We start from the raw sequence: 18,079 nt of genomic DNA on the forward strand, positions 1-18,079 counted from the left end.
ACTATCTTTTTTTTTGATAAAAGAATTTTAATTCCTTTCAAAACACAGATTAGGACATTGTAATTACATTTTAGGACATCATAAGTTAAATATAGACACGATTATAATGATGCTTAATACTGTTCATTATGAAAATTAATCTAACAAATTAATAAAAAAACAACACATTTGAATTAAAAAAAAATCAATGTACATAATTAACAATTAATCTTGCTTTCCTATCATCACTACGCCAAAAGTTAAAATTAATGCAAAAACACTTTAAAAACTGATTTTCTTAATGATACCTACATCATTTCTGATTTAAAACATCATGTTATGCTGGTCATTGGAAGTGGAATTATTGTTGCCATGGCAGCAGGTTATCCAACACAAAACAAACGACATTTACTTTCTTTAGGTGTCTGGAGAAACGTATTCTGTGAATTTGATAGGCAATATTTTTCCGCTATAAAAGATGAAATTTAAAACATATATTACGAAGGATTCGAAGCTGAAGGAAACGGTTGCCGCCCTAGGTTGGAGCAACAATGAGGACGTATATAGTTGCAGTGAAGATCAACAGGTGTACAGATGGAGCTCAACCAATCGGGAAATGGTGCAAGTGGCAAAACTTCCCGAAGGATTCATACCAACTGATTTGCATTGGCTCGTTGGCAAAGGTCCAGGAATGGGAACGTCCGGTGCTAGTGCCCCGGGTTCCAGCAAAGGAGGAGAATCGCTACTGATAGCCGGCGCTGATGGCCGCTTTGTAATACTAAATAAAAGCGCACGAATAGAGCGAAATGTACCGGCACACACTGGGCCGATTGTGACGGCCCGCTGGAGCCCAGACGGAGCCGGGTTGCTCTCTGCCGGTGAAGATGGTATCATAAAAATTTGGTCCCGATCGGGAATGTTGCGGTCTACGGTTGTACAGAACGAAGGACAAATCCGATGTGCCCGATGGTCTCCGAATGCTACAGCCATCGTTTACTGCCAAGGACCGTTTGTAGCCATCAAACCACTTGCTGCAAATAGTAAGCTAACGAAATGGAGAGCGCATGAAGGAATGATCCTTTGCCTGGCTTGGTCTAACAACACGGGCATGATCGGAACCGGAGGCGAAGATTGTCGTTATAAGATTTGGGACACTTTAGGGACGAACGTGTATACTAGTGTGGCCGATGACTATGCCATAACATCCATTGATTTCTGTCCCGATGGAGAGCTGTTAGCCATAGGTGGATTTAATATGTTGAAGCTTTGCCACTACACAGGAGTAAGTAACACTGGCCTTATATTCTTACAACTCATTGAAATTGACTATTTCCCTGCAGTGGAGCCACAGTATTGTACGATTCAACCAACAAGTGACAGGATCACTATTCAATATTGTGTGGTCCGCCGATAGTACACAAATCGCATCCTCAGCTAGCACTGGATCCTTGCTCTTTGGACACATCATCGAACGAGAGCTTAGAAATCGAAACCTCAAGGCAATTACCACGGGACGGAAAACAATTCAACTACAAGACATTGTCGCACGCACCAACGATACGCTAGACTTCTCGGAGCGAATTATCAAATGGGAATTAGGATACGGGCATTTAGTTGTAGCTACAGTCCATCAAGTACATATCTTCAACGAGCATTATGTTAACACCCCGATCATTATAGATGGGCGCAGTGATATTCGAATTATTATGCTTGGGAAAAAGTATGTTAGCTAGTAGCCCAACCGTGTATCGCACTAAATAATGTCCCCTTTTTTGCAGACATTTCATTCTGGTCGACTATAACTCCATCTGGATCTACACATATACAGGAAGGCTGCATTTGAATCCTCGTTTTCCAGGATCCCAAGCACAGATACCCCATCTGAACGGACGTTGCATATCGCTCGGCATGGATTCGCTAGCAGTGCGCGACCATTCTGATCAAACTATAATCCATGTATTTGACCTGCTACCTGGAGCTACACGACAGGAAGAACCTTACAGCATCCAAAGCAAATCGTCCGTGTTGGAGGTGGCTGTATGTCGGTTTGGTAATCCGGACGATCAATATCTGGTGTATATAGACGCCAATCAAGATCTGTACATCACGAGCGTTCATAGCGGACCAGAGTATGTGATGCACAAGATCGGAACGCAGATAACAACAGTGATGTGGTCTTCTGATACAAATATTTTGGTCGGATTGCACGATCTCAGCTATACCGTCTGGTACTGTCCGGGGGAAGCCTGTGCTGACCCTACGCTAATTGCTCTCACCACATTTACCTACGATACTAGCGAGTTTGGTAAAAATATTACGCTGGAGAACTTTGAAGGGGCAAACATTACTTTCCGCAGCTCTGGGGCTATATTCACTATATCGGTCAAAACATACTGCGTGATTCTGCACAAACTGTTTGCGGAAAACCAGTGGGAACGGGCACTGAAGCTGTGTCGCTTAGCCCAGAACCATCTACTGTGGGCGACTCTGGCAGCAATGGCTTCGAAGCGCAATCAGCTAGAAATAAGCGAGGAAGCATTTTCCGCTTCGTTGCAAATAGACAAAGTGAACTATTTGAACTACATCAAGTCGCTGCCCGCTTCGAGTCCCGAGCATATGGCCGAAAACTCGATTATGAATGGTCGCATTCAAGAGGCGGAGATCATTCTTATGCACAATAAGCGCATCCCCGAAGCGATACGGTTCTGCATGCGAATGCACCGATGGAATAAAGCGCTAGAGGTAGCACTCAAGCATGGTACCGATGTGGAGTTAGTTTTGGAGGAGCGTAGGAAATATTTACAGGCATTAGAGCGGGAGGAAAATGATGCTCAATTTTTGGCATTGGAGGAGCGGCTTGAGTAGTGCAGTGTTTTTATCGAATAGAATGATACGTGCAAATACCTGTAAACATATCCTGAAAAAGCGAAAGTATAATGCTGTTTTTTTATTAAACAGTATCGTCTTATAACCGAAATTTGAATAATCCAACACCTACACTATCTTCTAGTGGCTAATAAACTTATAACCATTATCACAATATTGATATTTACGTAAAAATAAATGATAAGTTTGGCGAGAACTACGCCACGGCGCTGAAACTGTTGAAACATTTTTAGAATTTGTCAAAATGCACCACTGGAACTAGGAGTCGGCAACGGTTTTGCAACTAGTACGTGTATCTTTTCTTAGATGAAAATGTATGTTCCGTTTTGACATTGGATACACGAAAAGAAAAATGACACAATTTCACGAATTCCGGACGAACCCATAAACTTCATCCAATATTTCTGTTTACATTATTTTTCTGCAGCCTTCATTAGAAAGCCACATTCCTGGCATCTAATAGCTTCGGATGGAGTAGGTGCTAAGATAGTGGAGTTTTTGTTGGCTAGGAATCCTACACCATCGAAGCTGAAACAGGATTAGTCACAGTAAAAAAAGAACTGCTTCTGCCATGAATCGCGTTATGTGGCTATCGGTTTGTTCGATACTGCTGATTGCAGTTTGCGTGCAGTGTGCGGCTACGCACAAACATACCCACACGCACACGGTAAATAAGGAACGCACCGAGGATGGAGCATATGCACCGCGGGATGCGCATCATATGGAAGGCGGAGAACACTTTTCGGAGTTTGATCACGAAGCGATCCTCGGAAGCGTTAAGGAAGCAGAGGAATTCGACAATTTGTCGCCAGAAGAGTCCAAAAAGCGGCTAGCGCTGTTGGTTGTCAAGATGGATCAGAACTCCGACGGTTACGTTGATCGTCACGAGCTCAAGGCATGGATTCTACGGTCCTTTAAGAGCCTTGCGGAAGAAGAAGCATCGGAGCGATTTGAAGACGTCGATTTGAACAACGATGAATCCGTGACGTGGGAAGAATATCTGCAGGAAACATATGGAATGGATAGCGAAGATGAGGAAGGTGTTCGCCTCCCGTTTGAGGAGCCCCGTAATGAGGAAGAACGCAAGCTCGTTCAGGACGATAAAGAAATGTTTGAGGCTGCGGATACCAATCGGGACGGAAAGCTGGACTCGACCGAGTTTGTGCAGTTCATCTCTCCGGAAGAATTCCCCCAAATGCTTCCCATAATATTGCAACAAACCCTCCGCGATAAGGATACGAACAAGGACGGTCGTATCGATTTCCAGGAGTTTGTGGGAGACAACGCGAAGGATCACGACAAGGAGTGGCTGATTGTTGAGATGGACAAATTCAAGGAAGATTTCGATAGGAATAACGACGGCTTCCTGAGCGGCAATGAAATCCTGTCATGGGTTGTTCCAAGCAATGAGTAAGTTTCTGAACGCACCTATTTAAATGCATAGTTAAAGTGATTGTATCATTTAATGTATCCTAAACACATATCGTTTCTTTCCGGCAATTTGCAGCGAGGTAGCTAGCGATGAAGTAGACCACCTATTTGCTGCCAGCGATGACGATCATGATGACCGTTTGTCATATCAGGAAATCATCGATAAGTATGACACCTTCGTTGGTAGCGAAGCAACCGATTACGGCGATCATCTTCAAAACATTCATCATTTCGATGATGAACTATAATAATGGTTTGCTGGACCAGTCGTCGGGCCATTGTATAAATGGCGTATACACATCGCATACTGATATGTATTTCATTTCACTCTACAAAAGCAGTCTCGAATAGCTCCTATTTAATTTATTCTATCGTATCGGTACTAATTTCTGTCGTACTCTTTTATAGTGTCATTTGCACAACTATCAATAAAAGTTGCCATATACTAGATAGAGATTATATAGCGTATCTAACATATTTTTGCCAAATAACTTATGTTCTTTCATTGTATGATTATTAAAATGTAATAAAATAAATTTGGCTGGAGTTCTTCTTGATGCCACATTTAAATTGTCTCCCTTAAATTATTCATAAATACTCGTTTTCGGATACATGTGTTCGTACGTGCTATCGCCACTTTATCTCACTTTTTGCAAGTACTTTATTGCAATGATATTTATAAAAAAGCTCATAGATAATTTGTTCATTGTTATGTAGTAGTGAATTTTAAAATGTTGCTCAGTACCATTCCGATGTTTAGCTCGGAGTCACGGGATATAATAGTGCAGAGTTATTACTGCTCATTGGTATTTTTATCATGGTCATATGATATCAACCTTATTGTGCATTTTCGAAAAATATTTCACGTTACGATACCTACACTTATCAACATGTACTTCGAAAGCTAAATGCTATACTTAAATGGGAGATGGGGAGTGTTTGTTCCGAATGCGTATGATACGGCCACAATGATGAACCCAAAAAAATCATACCATAAAAAATAGGCGTAGTGTAGAGAGTTTGATAATTATCACTCACTTATTAAATCTTTGGCACAGACTGATCTAAAAACACTTAGATAAAGAAAAACTTAGATAAAGGAGTTATAGTTAGTACATTCAACTAAGGTAAATGTTTAATGTTTCAGAGAGCGATGCCTATTTTATTCCATGGTACAAAAAGCATTATCATTACATGCAACACATCAAGTTGTAAGTCATTTACTGACAGAATAATTGCCATGAACTTCCTATTAAACTTGTAGTTTTACTTTCATCTTTGATTTGATGTCTGTATTGATGAATATACTACATAATCGAAACGAACATTAGCCATTGATCAATCCATATTCCTTATGTGATACACGACAAATTCCATTGCAATTAATATGTAGAGAGCACAAACGATTAAAACAGTCTTTAGAATCGAAGTGAACAGGTCAAACGGTTGTTATTGTGGAGGTCGTTTTTCACTGCTACTAACCCCTGGGCCTGTGCTGGACTGATAGTGATCAGTGGAGCAAGGCGCTCGGTAAATACCTGATAATTCCGCTCCAGTTCCTTTTGGTAGTCTTTCTGATCAGATAGAATTAGATTACGATTCTTCTTCAGTGCATCAGCACATCTGAAACGAGAAATAAAATCAACAATAACAATGTGGTGGATCTTTGCTGATACGGAATGATTCGCAAAAACTTACTTTTTAGAAAAATCTTTGAAACAAAGTCGTAACTTGTTCTGGTGCTTTGTTGGTATTGTGTTACCATTAGCGATATTGGAGAGGAACACGAGAGCCATTTCCATTGGACCCTGGTTGACGGTAGTGCCAATGCAACCTTGCAGAACCATTTGCAAGATTTTCGGATCTGCCGGTTCCTGGGTGGTAGCTGCAGCGAGTTCGGCAGTCTTTTTCTGTATATCCTCAATTGCCACCTCGATTGGTTCCAGCACAATTTGTTGCCGTTGCACCACCTGTATGCGTGTTTTCACATACGGGAAGTGGTTGGCGGTGGTTAAAATTGTTTTGCGTTTACACTGTTCATGTAAATCACCGTGCGCTTTCCCCGATTTCGTAAAGGGCGTAGCAAAAATGAAACGTTCTATGTAGAGGGAAAGAAATATGATTAATAGATGGCAAAACACTTCGTGAGAGAAGTTTGTACAACTTACTTATGTTGAAATTGCGCTCAAAATACGTTTCCCTGTAACGAAGTTCATATGTTTCAAAGTACGGTTCCACATAGGTAATTTGGATGTAAGCCTTGTCCCCGTCCAGGCTTGAGATTTCCACTAAGTTCGAATCTTTTATAATCTGCACCACATCTGGACCAAATCTATCCGCGTAAAAATTTTGCAGCCGACTAAATATTTCCGGCAATTTTGTAAGTGTTGGTTCCTTGTAAATGAATTCCTGCTGGTCGAGATCGCCAAACTTTGCACCATAGAAACCAACGCGAAAATAGGTGCCGAAAACACGTTTGCCCTGCAGCTGTGCAATTCGATTGAAAGCCTCCAACAGTTTTCCATGAATTTGGGCTAATTTACGGAAATCTCTGTTCGCCTCACAAATCGGTATGAGCACCTTGTAGACATCGTTCATTGCCTCATACATACCCGCAGCCTGGAAGGCGCTAGCCGCATGATCGAGTAATTGTTTCAATCCACCCTCGGTGAAACTATTGCCAAGGCATATACCATCCTCGCCCGGGCTTACCACATCGTCCGAAACAGCTGATTCCATGAGTGCATTTGGTGAAATGTGCTTGAACGAGACGGCTCCCACCGGTAGATGGGTTTGAGATTCCAGCATACTTAGGTACTCTGCTACAAGCGCGGCACTGTGGACGTAGCACATAGCCGCTTCGGTGTGGTTTGCCCGTTCAGTGTGTTTCTTTGCCATGTTTTCAAGCCACGTGAGGCGAAGATCGGGAGAATTTTGATATCCCTTGGCAATGCGGTTCATGAGATCGAGCAACATCTCAGGATCTTCCTGGTATTCTTTCATTTTGACTGTGTCCGACAGAATCATGTGCAGATTGAACAGCAAATCCTGGACTTGCTCGGGAAATGATGTCTCTTGTAAATCTGTATCAGATTCAGCATACACAAGTATCGTTTTCAACGCACGACGTAACGACTGTTCGCTAAATGAGGAACTAGTGCCCACAAGTGAACTGAGTGACATTGTAACCTGCATTTTTACACGAGCAAAATTCTGTGAATAATAAAGAAAAACTTATTAAAATCATTCTGAACACTCAGGAGCACACATCCATGCTTACATTTCCTATCTCAAAATTCTGTCTCATTAGCAGATATAACGAGGCTGCCGCCTGCGAGCGTACGGTTGGTAGCTGCGAACCACAATGTTTGAGGAGCAACAAACAAAGATCAGCACAGTTGTCCGTTTCTTCGTCGAAGAGCAAATTATGGTACTTAAACACCAGCGAGCGTTGCGAGGCGAATAGATTTTGCAATGCCAGCGTACTCTGGTTACGGGAAAGAGCATGCAGTAACACCTTTAGCACAGTGCCCAGCAGGTTGTGATGCATCTCTGAAGATGATGCAACCTGAACGATCATTTCCAACGTATCCAGAATGATTAGGCACACCTCTGTCGCCAGAGAGCCTTCAATGTAATTACACATCTCCAGTTCTGCTTCATTCTTAATATTGCTATCGTAAAACTGGGTGCGTATTTGATCCTTCTTCCAGCGAAGTTTATCCGTAGAATTGCGTCCATCCTTACGCCGGTTGATGAGATCGTTCCTTGCTGAGCCCGTGCCACGGATGAATTCTTCCAGCTTTTCCCGCATATCCGGCGTTTTGCGGAAGCTTGAGGTGTTGCGCTTGGATGTGTTTGTCGGTTGCTTTTTTCCACGATATTCAAAATTTGGTATACAAATGTTCAGTACCTGAAGCATTTGATGTACTCGATGCGGGCTCAACCCCATCGTGTACTTTACCAGGGTGTTTGGTTCGAGATTCTTCAACACCCACAAAAAACAGGCCAACAGATTGCGGGTATCATTCGTTAGGACCGTTTTTGGTTTGGGCGTTTCCGAGACGTAACTGTAGCGACGAATGCCAGATATTGCAAATGCTACCTCCGGACTAATGGTGCTCGTCGCAGGAACCGTAGCCGCCGGACCTTGGTAATCATCCAGCTGGCCAATTGTGTTCAGTCGATCGTGAGATTGCGACACAGGGGTGTGTAGCTGAGGTATAACGTCCATTACAATACCCAGCAATGGTAGATAGAGAGCTGCGACGCGGGCCCTTGCATCTGTCTCGCTGTAGCGAGGATCCAGATCATGGGAAGTAAGTAAATTCCTTAGACAACGGATCGCTTTACCGTGTAGCTGTGTATTGGAGATGTCCAGCACATTAGAGAGCTCTTGCAAGACCAATCCTACCAGAAAATGTTGCTGGCGGAACTCTACACTCAAATCTGCATACAAAGCACGATCGTTACCAGTCATGGCGCTAATGTACGAGTTCTGACTGTGGTTCGATGTAACGCTCGGTGTTGGACTGCACGGAGCCGAAAGCACCGTATATGGAGTGCCAAAAGGTAGATTCAAAGCCACAAAGTGCTCATGACTGCACACGATACGCAAAAAGTCCAGCTTATATTGAATCATGTCCGGAGTTGGTGAGCTTTTGGTCATGATCACTTTGTAGTACGTTTTAATGAGTCCATACACGAACCCACGATCCATTATACTTAGCAGATCGAATATGAAAAATGCTAAACTAGAATTTATGGATTGGGCCAGCTTTTGGTCACTGCTGTTGTAACCCACCACTTTAGTTGTAACCAGGTGTACCAACGTGGCTATATCATCAGTGTACTGATGCGGAAAGCGGCTTTTACGAGGAGAGTTAAGTGCATTCGTAAGCTCCAAATGCTCGACCATGCTTTTCACGATCAATTCAAACAGCATCCACGAGTTGGTCATCGATAATTCAGCAGCGGAACCACTAGCCACTACCCAATTGAGTGCAATTTCTTCGTGCAATAGACGTACGAGTCCGTCCTTTACACCTGAGCCTGGTGAACAACCGTCCGATCGCATACTAAGGGCACGATCAACAGTACGGCTTGAATTTAGATCAGAGAGTGCCATCAAATCTGGGTTGCTTGTGCTACGATTGATTTCCTCGGCCGATGCAGGCCGTCGGATAGGCATTTGGAGTGAGGCCAATTTACACTTCGGATCCATTGGATGAGGTATTTTACATTGATATTGAATGTAAGTGCTCAGAATGTTTTGCCGGCCGTAGCGCTCGTCAGGCTGTAGGAACTGTAAGAGCGTAAGAACATTAAAAGCAAAATCAAATTATTTTACCATCAATAGATGAATGTATATGTAGGAATAAGATGAATGAAAATGCACGATATGCTTGAATATTTTAGATAGCAAACAAAAGAAAATAGTAATAGTACAATTGACACTTACGAAGATTTTGTCAGATATCTGGCAGATTGTTTCAAATACCGTCTGTCCCAGGGACAATGCTTCGCCGCCAATCTTGTAGCTCGTTACCAGCAACTCGATCAGCTTATCCAGTATTACTTGCAAATTTTTCACAAGTTGTTCCTGGTCAGCACTTTGCAGCTCCTGGAGCGTTTTCTTGAACTCCTTTTCCATGTTTCCTTCACCGATGCGCGGTGGAACCTTACGCATGTCTAAACATTCGCACAGATAAATAAATTTATCCAGATAATCATCCAAGGCATGCACCGAGGTAACGGCATCAATTGTAACGGAAAACACCTGCCGGTGGTTGTCCAACCACTTAGTTCCGGGTAGCTGTACGTCCGGCGGTATGAAGGAATAGTTGTTCGGTGGTTCTTCAACCATTACAGGAAGATTAAATTCGCCCACGTTTAGATGGCCGCCATCTTTAAGCACCGGCAGCCAGGTGTAGCCTACCGGCGTTTCTACCGTTGTTTGCACTTCCTGTGGTTTCTTCTGGCAGGAAACGTGGAACAGAGTGAACAAGATGTGATGATTCTGCTTCAGATTGGCTGGTAGCTCAATTTTAATCTCATCGTAAAACGTCGGCTGCTTATTGTGATAATTGACCGCACTATAGGCCTCGGTACTGAACTCCGAGCACGAACTCTTGCCGAAAATGGCAGGAAGTGCATCCGACTGCTTCTCACCACCCATTAGCTGTACGCGCACGGCAATGTTGCGAGCCGAGCCAGCACGAGTTGAAAAATTAAGCTCTTTCGGCGAAACAAACAGCAAATTACGGTAAGCGTAATATGGGTTCAGTATCGGTGTGGATGGAAATTCCAAAATTTCCTTCACCGGCCGAGAATGATCATCCGGATAAGGGTCGATTTTTGCCAACTCTGGTGTCAGCGCGTACTTCAGCTCTTCTGGAGCGGGAGCAATCTCTACCTTTATCGATCCTGGTATACATTTGTGCTTTTTCATGAGCGCGGCGGGCCGTTTCAATTCCGGTAAAAATTTATACAACTCTTCGTCCTTCATTTTGTCGGACTCTTGTTTGAAGAAGCTTGCTACGGTAATTGTGATCGGTCGGAACGTTTCAATGCTGTTGGCAAAATCATCCGGCGACCAGGAGCGGCGCTTTTCCATCTTCCGCTCCAATGATCCCCGCCGTGTTAATGTGCCCATATCGGTGGCTCTTTTACGGAATTGATCGAAGCTGCTAGTAGACGATTTGCGGTCCAAGCTGTTGGAGCTTGAAGCCGAGCCAATGCTCTCACGGTCGTCCTTTTCCATGCCATCTCCGTTAAAGATGCCGGTTAAATAGATGCCTGTCCAAGCAAACGGCATTCGATATTTTCCGAGCCGTTCGCAATAATCGGCCGCATTAGATTTGGCTTTATCCTTGTATTTGTCCTTATCGTCCTTCAGATAAGGTTCGACCGAATCTTTGATATCGCCTTGAAGCACTTTTTCCAGCCTTATTACGAGGTACAGTTCGTTGCTCGGGTTCGTTATGTCGAAGATAGCTTCTCGCGCCTGGGTGCTGATATCAGCAAACGGCACATGGTTCACTAGCATGCGCCGTAACGACTCCGGATTCATGTCGAAGTAAAAGTTTTCCGACAGCTTCTTCTTCTCCTTAGCATCGTATATAGCCATCGAAGCGAAGATAGGCTCCACCTCTAGCTCCAGTTTTAGATGAAGGCATTTCACGTGAATTCGATTACCCAAATGTTCCATCGGCATGTCTGCTGGCATGCGTTTCTCGATCGCTTCTTCCGTTTCACCATCTGCGTACAAGCCAAATAGTGCCGGTTGGCGCTCCTCCTGCCGTTTGCTTTCATTGCTTTGATCGACACTTTCCGGTGGAACTCGCTCTAGCACACCCGTAATGAGAGGATCGTTCACCGAGCTTCTCAGATCAAACGATGCCCAAGATCCGCGTGGGGTGAGCGTATCTGTACAGGTGGACACCGATGAAAGACTCGCAATAGACTGGCGACTGCTCGGGGTACAGCTTTCACTCGCATACAGTGTGGTAGAAGTGACCGATTCCTCCAACGATACCAAGTTGCTGAAGTCTCGATCTATTTCAAACTCCTGTTGGTACGACGTGGGACTGAGGGCTCCCTTATCTTTCCGTTCGCACGTGTTACACGAACTGGAGTGGTGTCTTGCCGAAAACTCTACCACCTTCCAGGGCCTTGTGAAGCAATCGACACAGTGCTGCACATAAAGTGGCAACACCTCAAGCGGCTCCTTCGGGATGACATGTTCGGTAGTACGTATTTTGCGCGGCACTATCTTCACCTGTACATCCCCGGAAGGGAAGTCAAGAATCGATCTAAGGTGATCTTTCTGCAACAGTGTGCTATGTTGGGCCAGAAATTCCTCATAATCGATCGGCTCTACCAAATCGCACAGTGATATCTGAGGAAAAACGAAAATTTATTAGTAATGCAGCTCAACACTCTCACATTTTACAACAACGACTCACGGAAGACGAGCACACGGAGCTGCTATCACTTTTCGATAAAAGTTGGTAGTTTGCCACGTTCTTCCGTATGTCCGAGGAGTTATGTCTGCGGAAAGAAATGACGAATTTGATTAGATGCCACCGGATAATACACGGAACCGTCCGCTTTGGGGATGCAAGGGCGTCGCCCTTTCCAATTTCCTGGCGTATGCTTACTTGGTCAGCTTTGAAGCGAATGCTCGCTGTGCAGACGACATCGTTGGGTGTCGTTGCACCAATATTCGCTTCTTGCAATGACTGCGCTGCGCCTATTAACACGCCCTTTCTTTCTTACGCGCGTGGTTCTATTTTGCGTAATCAGAAAGTATGTTATCGTGTTACTTCTGTGCCTGTATTTCACAATTCCAAAGCAACTCAAAGGTTCATGCACTCGGCTGAAATCGTAGAAAATAGCACATCTTCCAATATTTGGTGTAATTTTAGTCTCTTTCTCTTGCGGGTTGCAAAAAATCCATATTTGTTGTTATCCCTTTTGTTTCCCGTACAACCCGTGCAACATGGCGAGGGTTTTTGACGTTCGTGTATCGCTGCATCTCGCTCATTTTCTCTACCCTTCCTTGTCCATATGCCTTTCGTTGTGTTGGTGACAATTTACGCGCATCATATACCGAGGAGTGTATGTTCTCGCTCGTTGTGTCATACCATCTCTTTCGCGCATATGGACATGAGAAAAAACGTAAACAAACTTGGTGGTTGACTAAATTTAATGTGCACAATTTAGTTCAATTATTTGAATCGAAATTGATTACAGTTTAGTACAAATGTAATTAAATTGATTGGTAAGAGTCGTAGGAAAGCTGCGCAACGCGTAGAACATCAATTCAAAGAGGCACACGCAAAAATCAGTGCGGGCAAAAGTCCTGGATGAAACCAGATAACATATCCGGGCGGCTGGTAAGTATGTTACAAAATGCCTGATCTTAAACATAACATTACATTACATATTTTTAACCCCATGGGTTCAATGAGGGTGTGGAGGAGGAGTGGTGCAGTACATTTATTTGTCGCTTAATTTTGTCCACCAACACAATCGCACATTAGTGCGAGCTTTTTGGCAGCCATCTTGAACCCTCAAAAACCCTCACAATGTCTATCAAAAACGCTCGCCAGTGAGGGAAAATCGCACCGATTTGGAGCGCTGGCGAGCTTGTGAAAACCACGGTTTTTACCCTGCGGGAGTTTTTGACCCTGCGTTTTGTTTTATCGCTCATAGTGCGCAGGTGGTGAAATACGCGAGCAATTTGACAGCCAGCAACGAGAGCATTTTAATGTTATTATTATTTACATTTACGTGCGGCATTTGTTGCATTACAAAGCTTGCGTAGAAATTCGCGTGTATTTGGAAAAGATTTTCACCAAAACCATGCGTAACGCACTCCATATCAAAAAAAGAACAGATAACTGAAGTGGTTACCGGACGTTGTGTTCATCTTTTTGTGTGCCATGATAGGAACCCATTCGCTTGTTTTTAGAACGATGTCGCGACGCTAATAGTTCGAGCAGAACAATAGTTAAACAATAAACGATGCTCGAATGTGCTCCTGAGACGCCAAAAAACAATGAAGACCTTCCGATACTTGGCATTACTGGCGGCGGCATCGTTTTTATTGCTCCTGTACTACATCTACCGGGTGGGCGACAGACCCAACAGTAGCGACCAGAATTTAGCGGACCATCTCACAGATGGGCAAACGAAAGCTGCTGTTAGTAGGTAAGGAGTCATCCAGAACAGTGACTATGTGGTTGTACAACATAACACGGCTAAGAGTAATTTGATGAACATTACAGGAAATCTTACGCACATTCATCGAATGGCACCGAAATATCGGTGGTGGTGGTGGCATGCAATGAAAGGCACAACGAAGCCCTCAATATGATCAAATCGGCCATCATATTCAACCGTAATCAGTCACCATTACGGTTTGTTATCATAGCAGAGGAGAAATTGAAGTTGAACTTTATGGAAAAGTTAAACGATTGGCAGGAGGTAACCGGTCGAATATTTACTTATGAAATCCACTCCTTAACATTTCCACGCGCCAACAAGGATGAGTGGAGGAAATTGTTCAAACCTTGCGCTGCCCAACGGCTATTCCTACCGGTAAGATTGATGAACATTCCCCGAAAAGAAGTAGTTTTCAGTAAAAGTAAGTTTTGTTTTGCAGTCTCTTCTTCAACATCTAGATGCGGTGCTGTACGTTGATTCTGACACCGTGTTCCTATCGCCGGTACAAGAAATTTGGGCAATGTTTCAGAACTTTAACGCAACCCAGTTTGCTGGCATGGCCCCGGAGCATGAAGACATGAATGCGGGATGGTATAATCGCTTCGCACGCCATCCCTACTACGGTGAGCTGGGGGTAAACTCGGGCGTCATGCTGATGAATCTGACGCGTATGCGAGAGTTCCGGTGGGAGGAACATATACTGCCAATTTATCGCGAGTATCGCTTGCAACTAGTTTGGGGTGATCAGGATATCCTTAACGTGCTGTTTCACTACAATCCCGATCGGTTGTACGTGTTCCCTTGCGACTGGAACTACCGCGCCGACCATTGCATGTACATGAGCGTGTGCGATGCTCCCGATGGGGTGAAAATCATTCACGGCAATAGAGGGTATTTTCATTCACGGGCGCAGCCAATTTTTAACCTCATCTACTCGACCATAGAAGAATTTACATTTCGGACAGACGTGTACGGTAACTTCATTCGCACAATCGAAGAATCGCTGGTGCTACCGAGCAACTCGAACTGTGATAAGCTGTTGGACAAATTCTTGCAGGATCCGCGCAAATATTTCAAAGAAAATCAGTACGAAGAAGTGCCCTAGCGTGCACGCGGAAGTGCAATTTGGTCGGGGCTATATTTTTTTTCTATTTTCTCCCAGTTCAACCACCTATTCCACTTAAACTCGCAAACGTCCATTCCAAGATGATATTTTTACCATCAAGTGAAGAAAGAAAAATCTAGGAGATTAACGACCAATACTCATGACGAGGAAGATTTCTTTAGTGTAACAATACAATCAGTATGGGCGTAAGTTAAAACAATGTAATTGATCAACGTGTGTATAAATAAATGTATTTGTGCTGTTTGTAATATATACGCGTAGAATTAATTAGTTTAGTTTGGTGTGTGCAATAACGTACAACTGCTTGTGACTCACGATTTACCGCAACAATAATTTCCAATATTTCGGTTTGATCCACGTAACACAGCTCTACAGCAAATCAAGTTTTGCTGTATTCGGTAAAGTTAATTAATCTTTAATACATTCAATCCCTAGTGAATTCAATCATCCATAGTTAGATTAATGCAGATCGGTTCTTGTTGGTTGTGTCTGCTATCGATTGATGTTGCTATAATAAGCGCCTGGCTAACAAACATTCGCACATTGGCAATCATACTTACATTTGTTGCTTGTTGAAACAAGTTTCCATACGAGTATCATCACACCAAGACAATGACCACCACTTCTACAAATCAGAAAATAAATCTCCCCCTATTAGCACAGCCACCGGTGGCCCGGGTACTGACGGACCTGTTTGTGTGCTGCTGGGCGAATCCGAAAGTACGTCGAACAGTAGTAAAATCAGGACAGGGCGTGAGGAAGAGGTAAAGTTCAAACCAAATGGCGGTATGGCCACAGAGGTTACATCGCTGCATCGAAAAGCCGGTAATCGTCTCGTTTCGTCTTGCGCCCTCGCCTGCGATCGTCTCCACCGGCCGACTATTGCCGGAGCGTCGTTAAAGGTCGTATCTTCTGCCGTATGAATTGGAAGCGTGTGGCGTGTGTGTGGTGTAGCGGTTTTTGCTAAATGCACTTGGCGGACAGTTTCATTAATAATAATAACGTAAACCTTCCCCCTCCTTCCCTTCTTTTTCTCTCGCTCTTACTCTCAATGGCAATGGCATGTGTTTGGCGTATCGGGTGAGCAGACTTGTCCAGCACCCGTCTTCTAATGCACAAACGCTTGATGCTGTGTGCGTTTTTTTTTCTAAAGATCTCCATAGCATTTACATTTCACGGTTCGCTGGTAAATGTTGTTAAACTTTACAGTCAATATCAGCTGGCAGGTACTTGTTTTGAAGATCGTGAAGTCTGCAGTCAAGTGCCATTGCTTGGTAGTGGGTGAAGCAGTCCTCTACTTGTGTCTCTGTGCAACGAGCGTCGAATCATTTGGCGATGGCACTCTGCCTGGCGGTGGAAAAAAGTGGTAAAACTTCTTTTCGAGCTGACATTCGACATTCGATACAGTCCCGCAGCTTATGTTTCTCGTGCATGTCGTCAAACGATTTGTATTCCGCTGGTGAAACGTCCCATCGCCAAGCATAATAAGCCGGGCCGCCGCGGGGACTATATTTATGTTCGCTACGCCTTATAGCACACGATCTTCATCTTGCGTCCCCGGGGATAGCATATGTATGTTTGCGTCGACATGGACCGGGCAGGGCGCGCCCAACCAAAATCGACTTCCACGAGGAAGCTTCCCCCTCACTCCCTTCCCATCCCCCGGGCAGGATGAAGCTTAAGCGATGCGTTGTATATAAATATGTATTCATAGTTGAGCACCACCTCTTCAGCAAATCGTTACGGTCATCGTTTGGAGGATGCATTGTTATGCTGAAGAAGACTCTCATCTCGATGATCTCGAACGGTTGCGGTGAAGTGTGACTTGTTTATCATGCGTTTAACTGGCCCCACGTGCTGGGAGGGTGGGGCGGCCAGCATTATCGCAACAATCATCACCTGCCGACTACTATATACGTAAGCTCGCACGGATCAGGTCCGACCGTCGTCGTCGTCGTCGTTGGTGCCGAAAATGAGTCAAGGTTAGGCGCGTTTCGTCCCGACCGTCTGGCCCTCGGAATGGTTCGTTCAGATGAAGCATTGATTGCAATCGATCGGGCTGGGCACCCAGGGTAAGAAGGTCTTCGGGTCGGGTCCAACCCTGTGGCATCATCGAATTCAACAACAACAGGTCCGGAGCGGTAGCGCTCCTTTACCCTTTCTGTTCTGGTATGCACACAGGTTTTGGGTTATGTATATGCGCATTTCCATCACAAAGCAACCTCACCACCTCCCTTGCGAACGAGCTTTTTGAAAGCTCCACTTGCTACACCGTCTTGCAGTTCGCTATGCTGTCCTATTTGGAAGCAGTGTATGTGGAGAAATGTGTATTTTAGCAGGAAAAAGGGAAAGATCATGCTTTGATGCGATTGACCGATCGACGGAATCTGGGAAATATTACTTACACTTTTTTTGTTTGAACATCATGATCATGCTTTGCTTAGTACCGGCGTACAAATATTGATAATGTTGATTTAAGTGTCTTTCGCAGTTCCAGCTAACATTTGGCCTTTATTTAAAAAAAGTGTCATGAAATCACAACGTTGATTAGCAGCATCGTAACACCGCAACACCGTAATGGAATGTTGCTAATACACTCCTAATGTATCGCAATTTCAACCAGTGTCACACTCAGTCCCCGTATTGATTTTATGGCAAGATTACGTAGGACCCATTTTTCACCGTTAGTGAGTGATCTGCCAGCAACATTATGGTTAAAGGAAAGTGTTTTTATCAATAGTAGACGCATGGCAACGATTCCACCAATGTACCTCCAATACGATGGGGTGTCGGCTTTTTCGGGTTGCGTAATGATTGTTTGTCGATTTGCAAGCACAAGGAACAAAAAAGAAGAAGCTCCGGTAACACAAACAGGCCCAAGTGTTTATTAATGTTTTGATTGTTACACCACCACTGAGCGTCCAC

The 18,079-nt window shown here is 44.1% G+C and overlaps 4 protein-coding genes across 5 annotated transcripts; 3 read left to right on the forward strand and 1 right to left on the reverse strand.

The window, feature by feature from the left end:
- The first annotated feature begins 376 nt into the window (after window positions 1-376).
- LOC121597481 (intraflagellar transport protein 80 homolog) lies at window positions 377-3,021 on the forward strand. The gene is made up of 3 exons (XM_041923274.1): window positions 377-1,261; window positions 1,320-1,699; window positions 1,758-3,021. The coding sequence occupies exons 1-3, from the start codon at window positions 458-460 to the stop codon at window positions 2,842-2,844; spliced, it is 2,271 nt and encodes a 756-aa protein (XP_041779208.1). The 5' UTR covers window positions 377-457; the 3' UTR covers window positions 2,845-3,021.
- Window positions 3,022-3,211: 190 nt separating this feature from the next.
- On the forward strand, window positions 3,212-4,858 carry LOC121597482 (reticulocalbin-2). Its single transcript, XM_041923275.1, has 2 exons — window positions 3,212-4,275; window positions 4,373-4,858. Exons 1-2 carry the CDS (start codon window positions 3,437-3,439, stop codon window positions 4,542-4,544), a joined length of 1,011 nt encoding a protein of 336 aa, XP_041779209.1. The 5' UTR covers window positions 3,212-3,436; the 3' UTR covers window positions 4,545-4,858.
- A 78-nt stretch (window positions 4,859-4,936) lies between these two features.
- LOC121597479 (dedicator of cytokinesis protein 7) lies at window positions 4,937-12,808 on the reverse strand. Its single transcript, XM_041923264.1, has 7 exons — window positions 12,459-12,808; window positions 12,264-12,348; window positions 9,758-12,196; window positions 7,577-9,601; window positions 6,465-7,509; window positions 5,995-6,394; window positions 4,937-5,919 (listed from the first exon to the last, which is right to left on the reverse strand). The coding sequence occupies exons 1-7, from the start codon at window positions 12,497-12,499 to the stop codon at window positions 5,715-5,717; spliced, it is 6,240 nt and encodes a 2,079-aa protein (XP_041779198.1). The 5' UTR covers window positions 12,500-12,808; the 3' UTR covers window positions 4,937-5,714.
- Window positions 12,809-12,983: 175 nt separating this feature from the next.
- LOC121597613 (glucoside xylosyltransferase 2) lies at window positions 12,984-15,411 on the forward strand. 2 transcript variants are annotated; one of them, XM_041923491.1, is made up of 4 exons: window positions 12,984-13,196; window positions 13,753-14,013; window positions 14,091-14,403; window positions 14,468-15,411. In XM_041923491.1, the coding sequence occupies exons 2-4, from the start codon at window positions 13,862-13,864 to the stop codon at window positions 15,131-15,133; spliced, it is 1,131 nt and encodes a 376-aa protein (XP_041779425.1). In that variant the 5' UTR covers window positions 12,984-13,196; window positions 13,753-13,861; the 3' UTR covers window positions 15,134-15,411. The 2 variants fall into 2 exon arrangements, with proteins under 2 accessions (XP_041779425.1, XP_041779424.1); XM_041923490.1 differs by lacking the exon at window positions 12,984-13,196 and having other exon boundaries at window positions 13,552-14,013.
- Window positions 15,412-18,079: the final 2,668 nt, after the last annotated feature.

This window comes from Anopheles merus, chromosome 3R (genome assembly GCF_017562075.2).
Source record: "Anopheles merus strain MAF chromosome 3R, AmerM5.1, whole genome shotgun sequence".
NCBI lineage: Eukaryota > Metazoa > Arthropoda > Insecta > Diptera > Culicidae > Anopheles > Anopheles merus.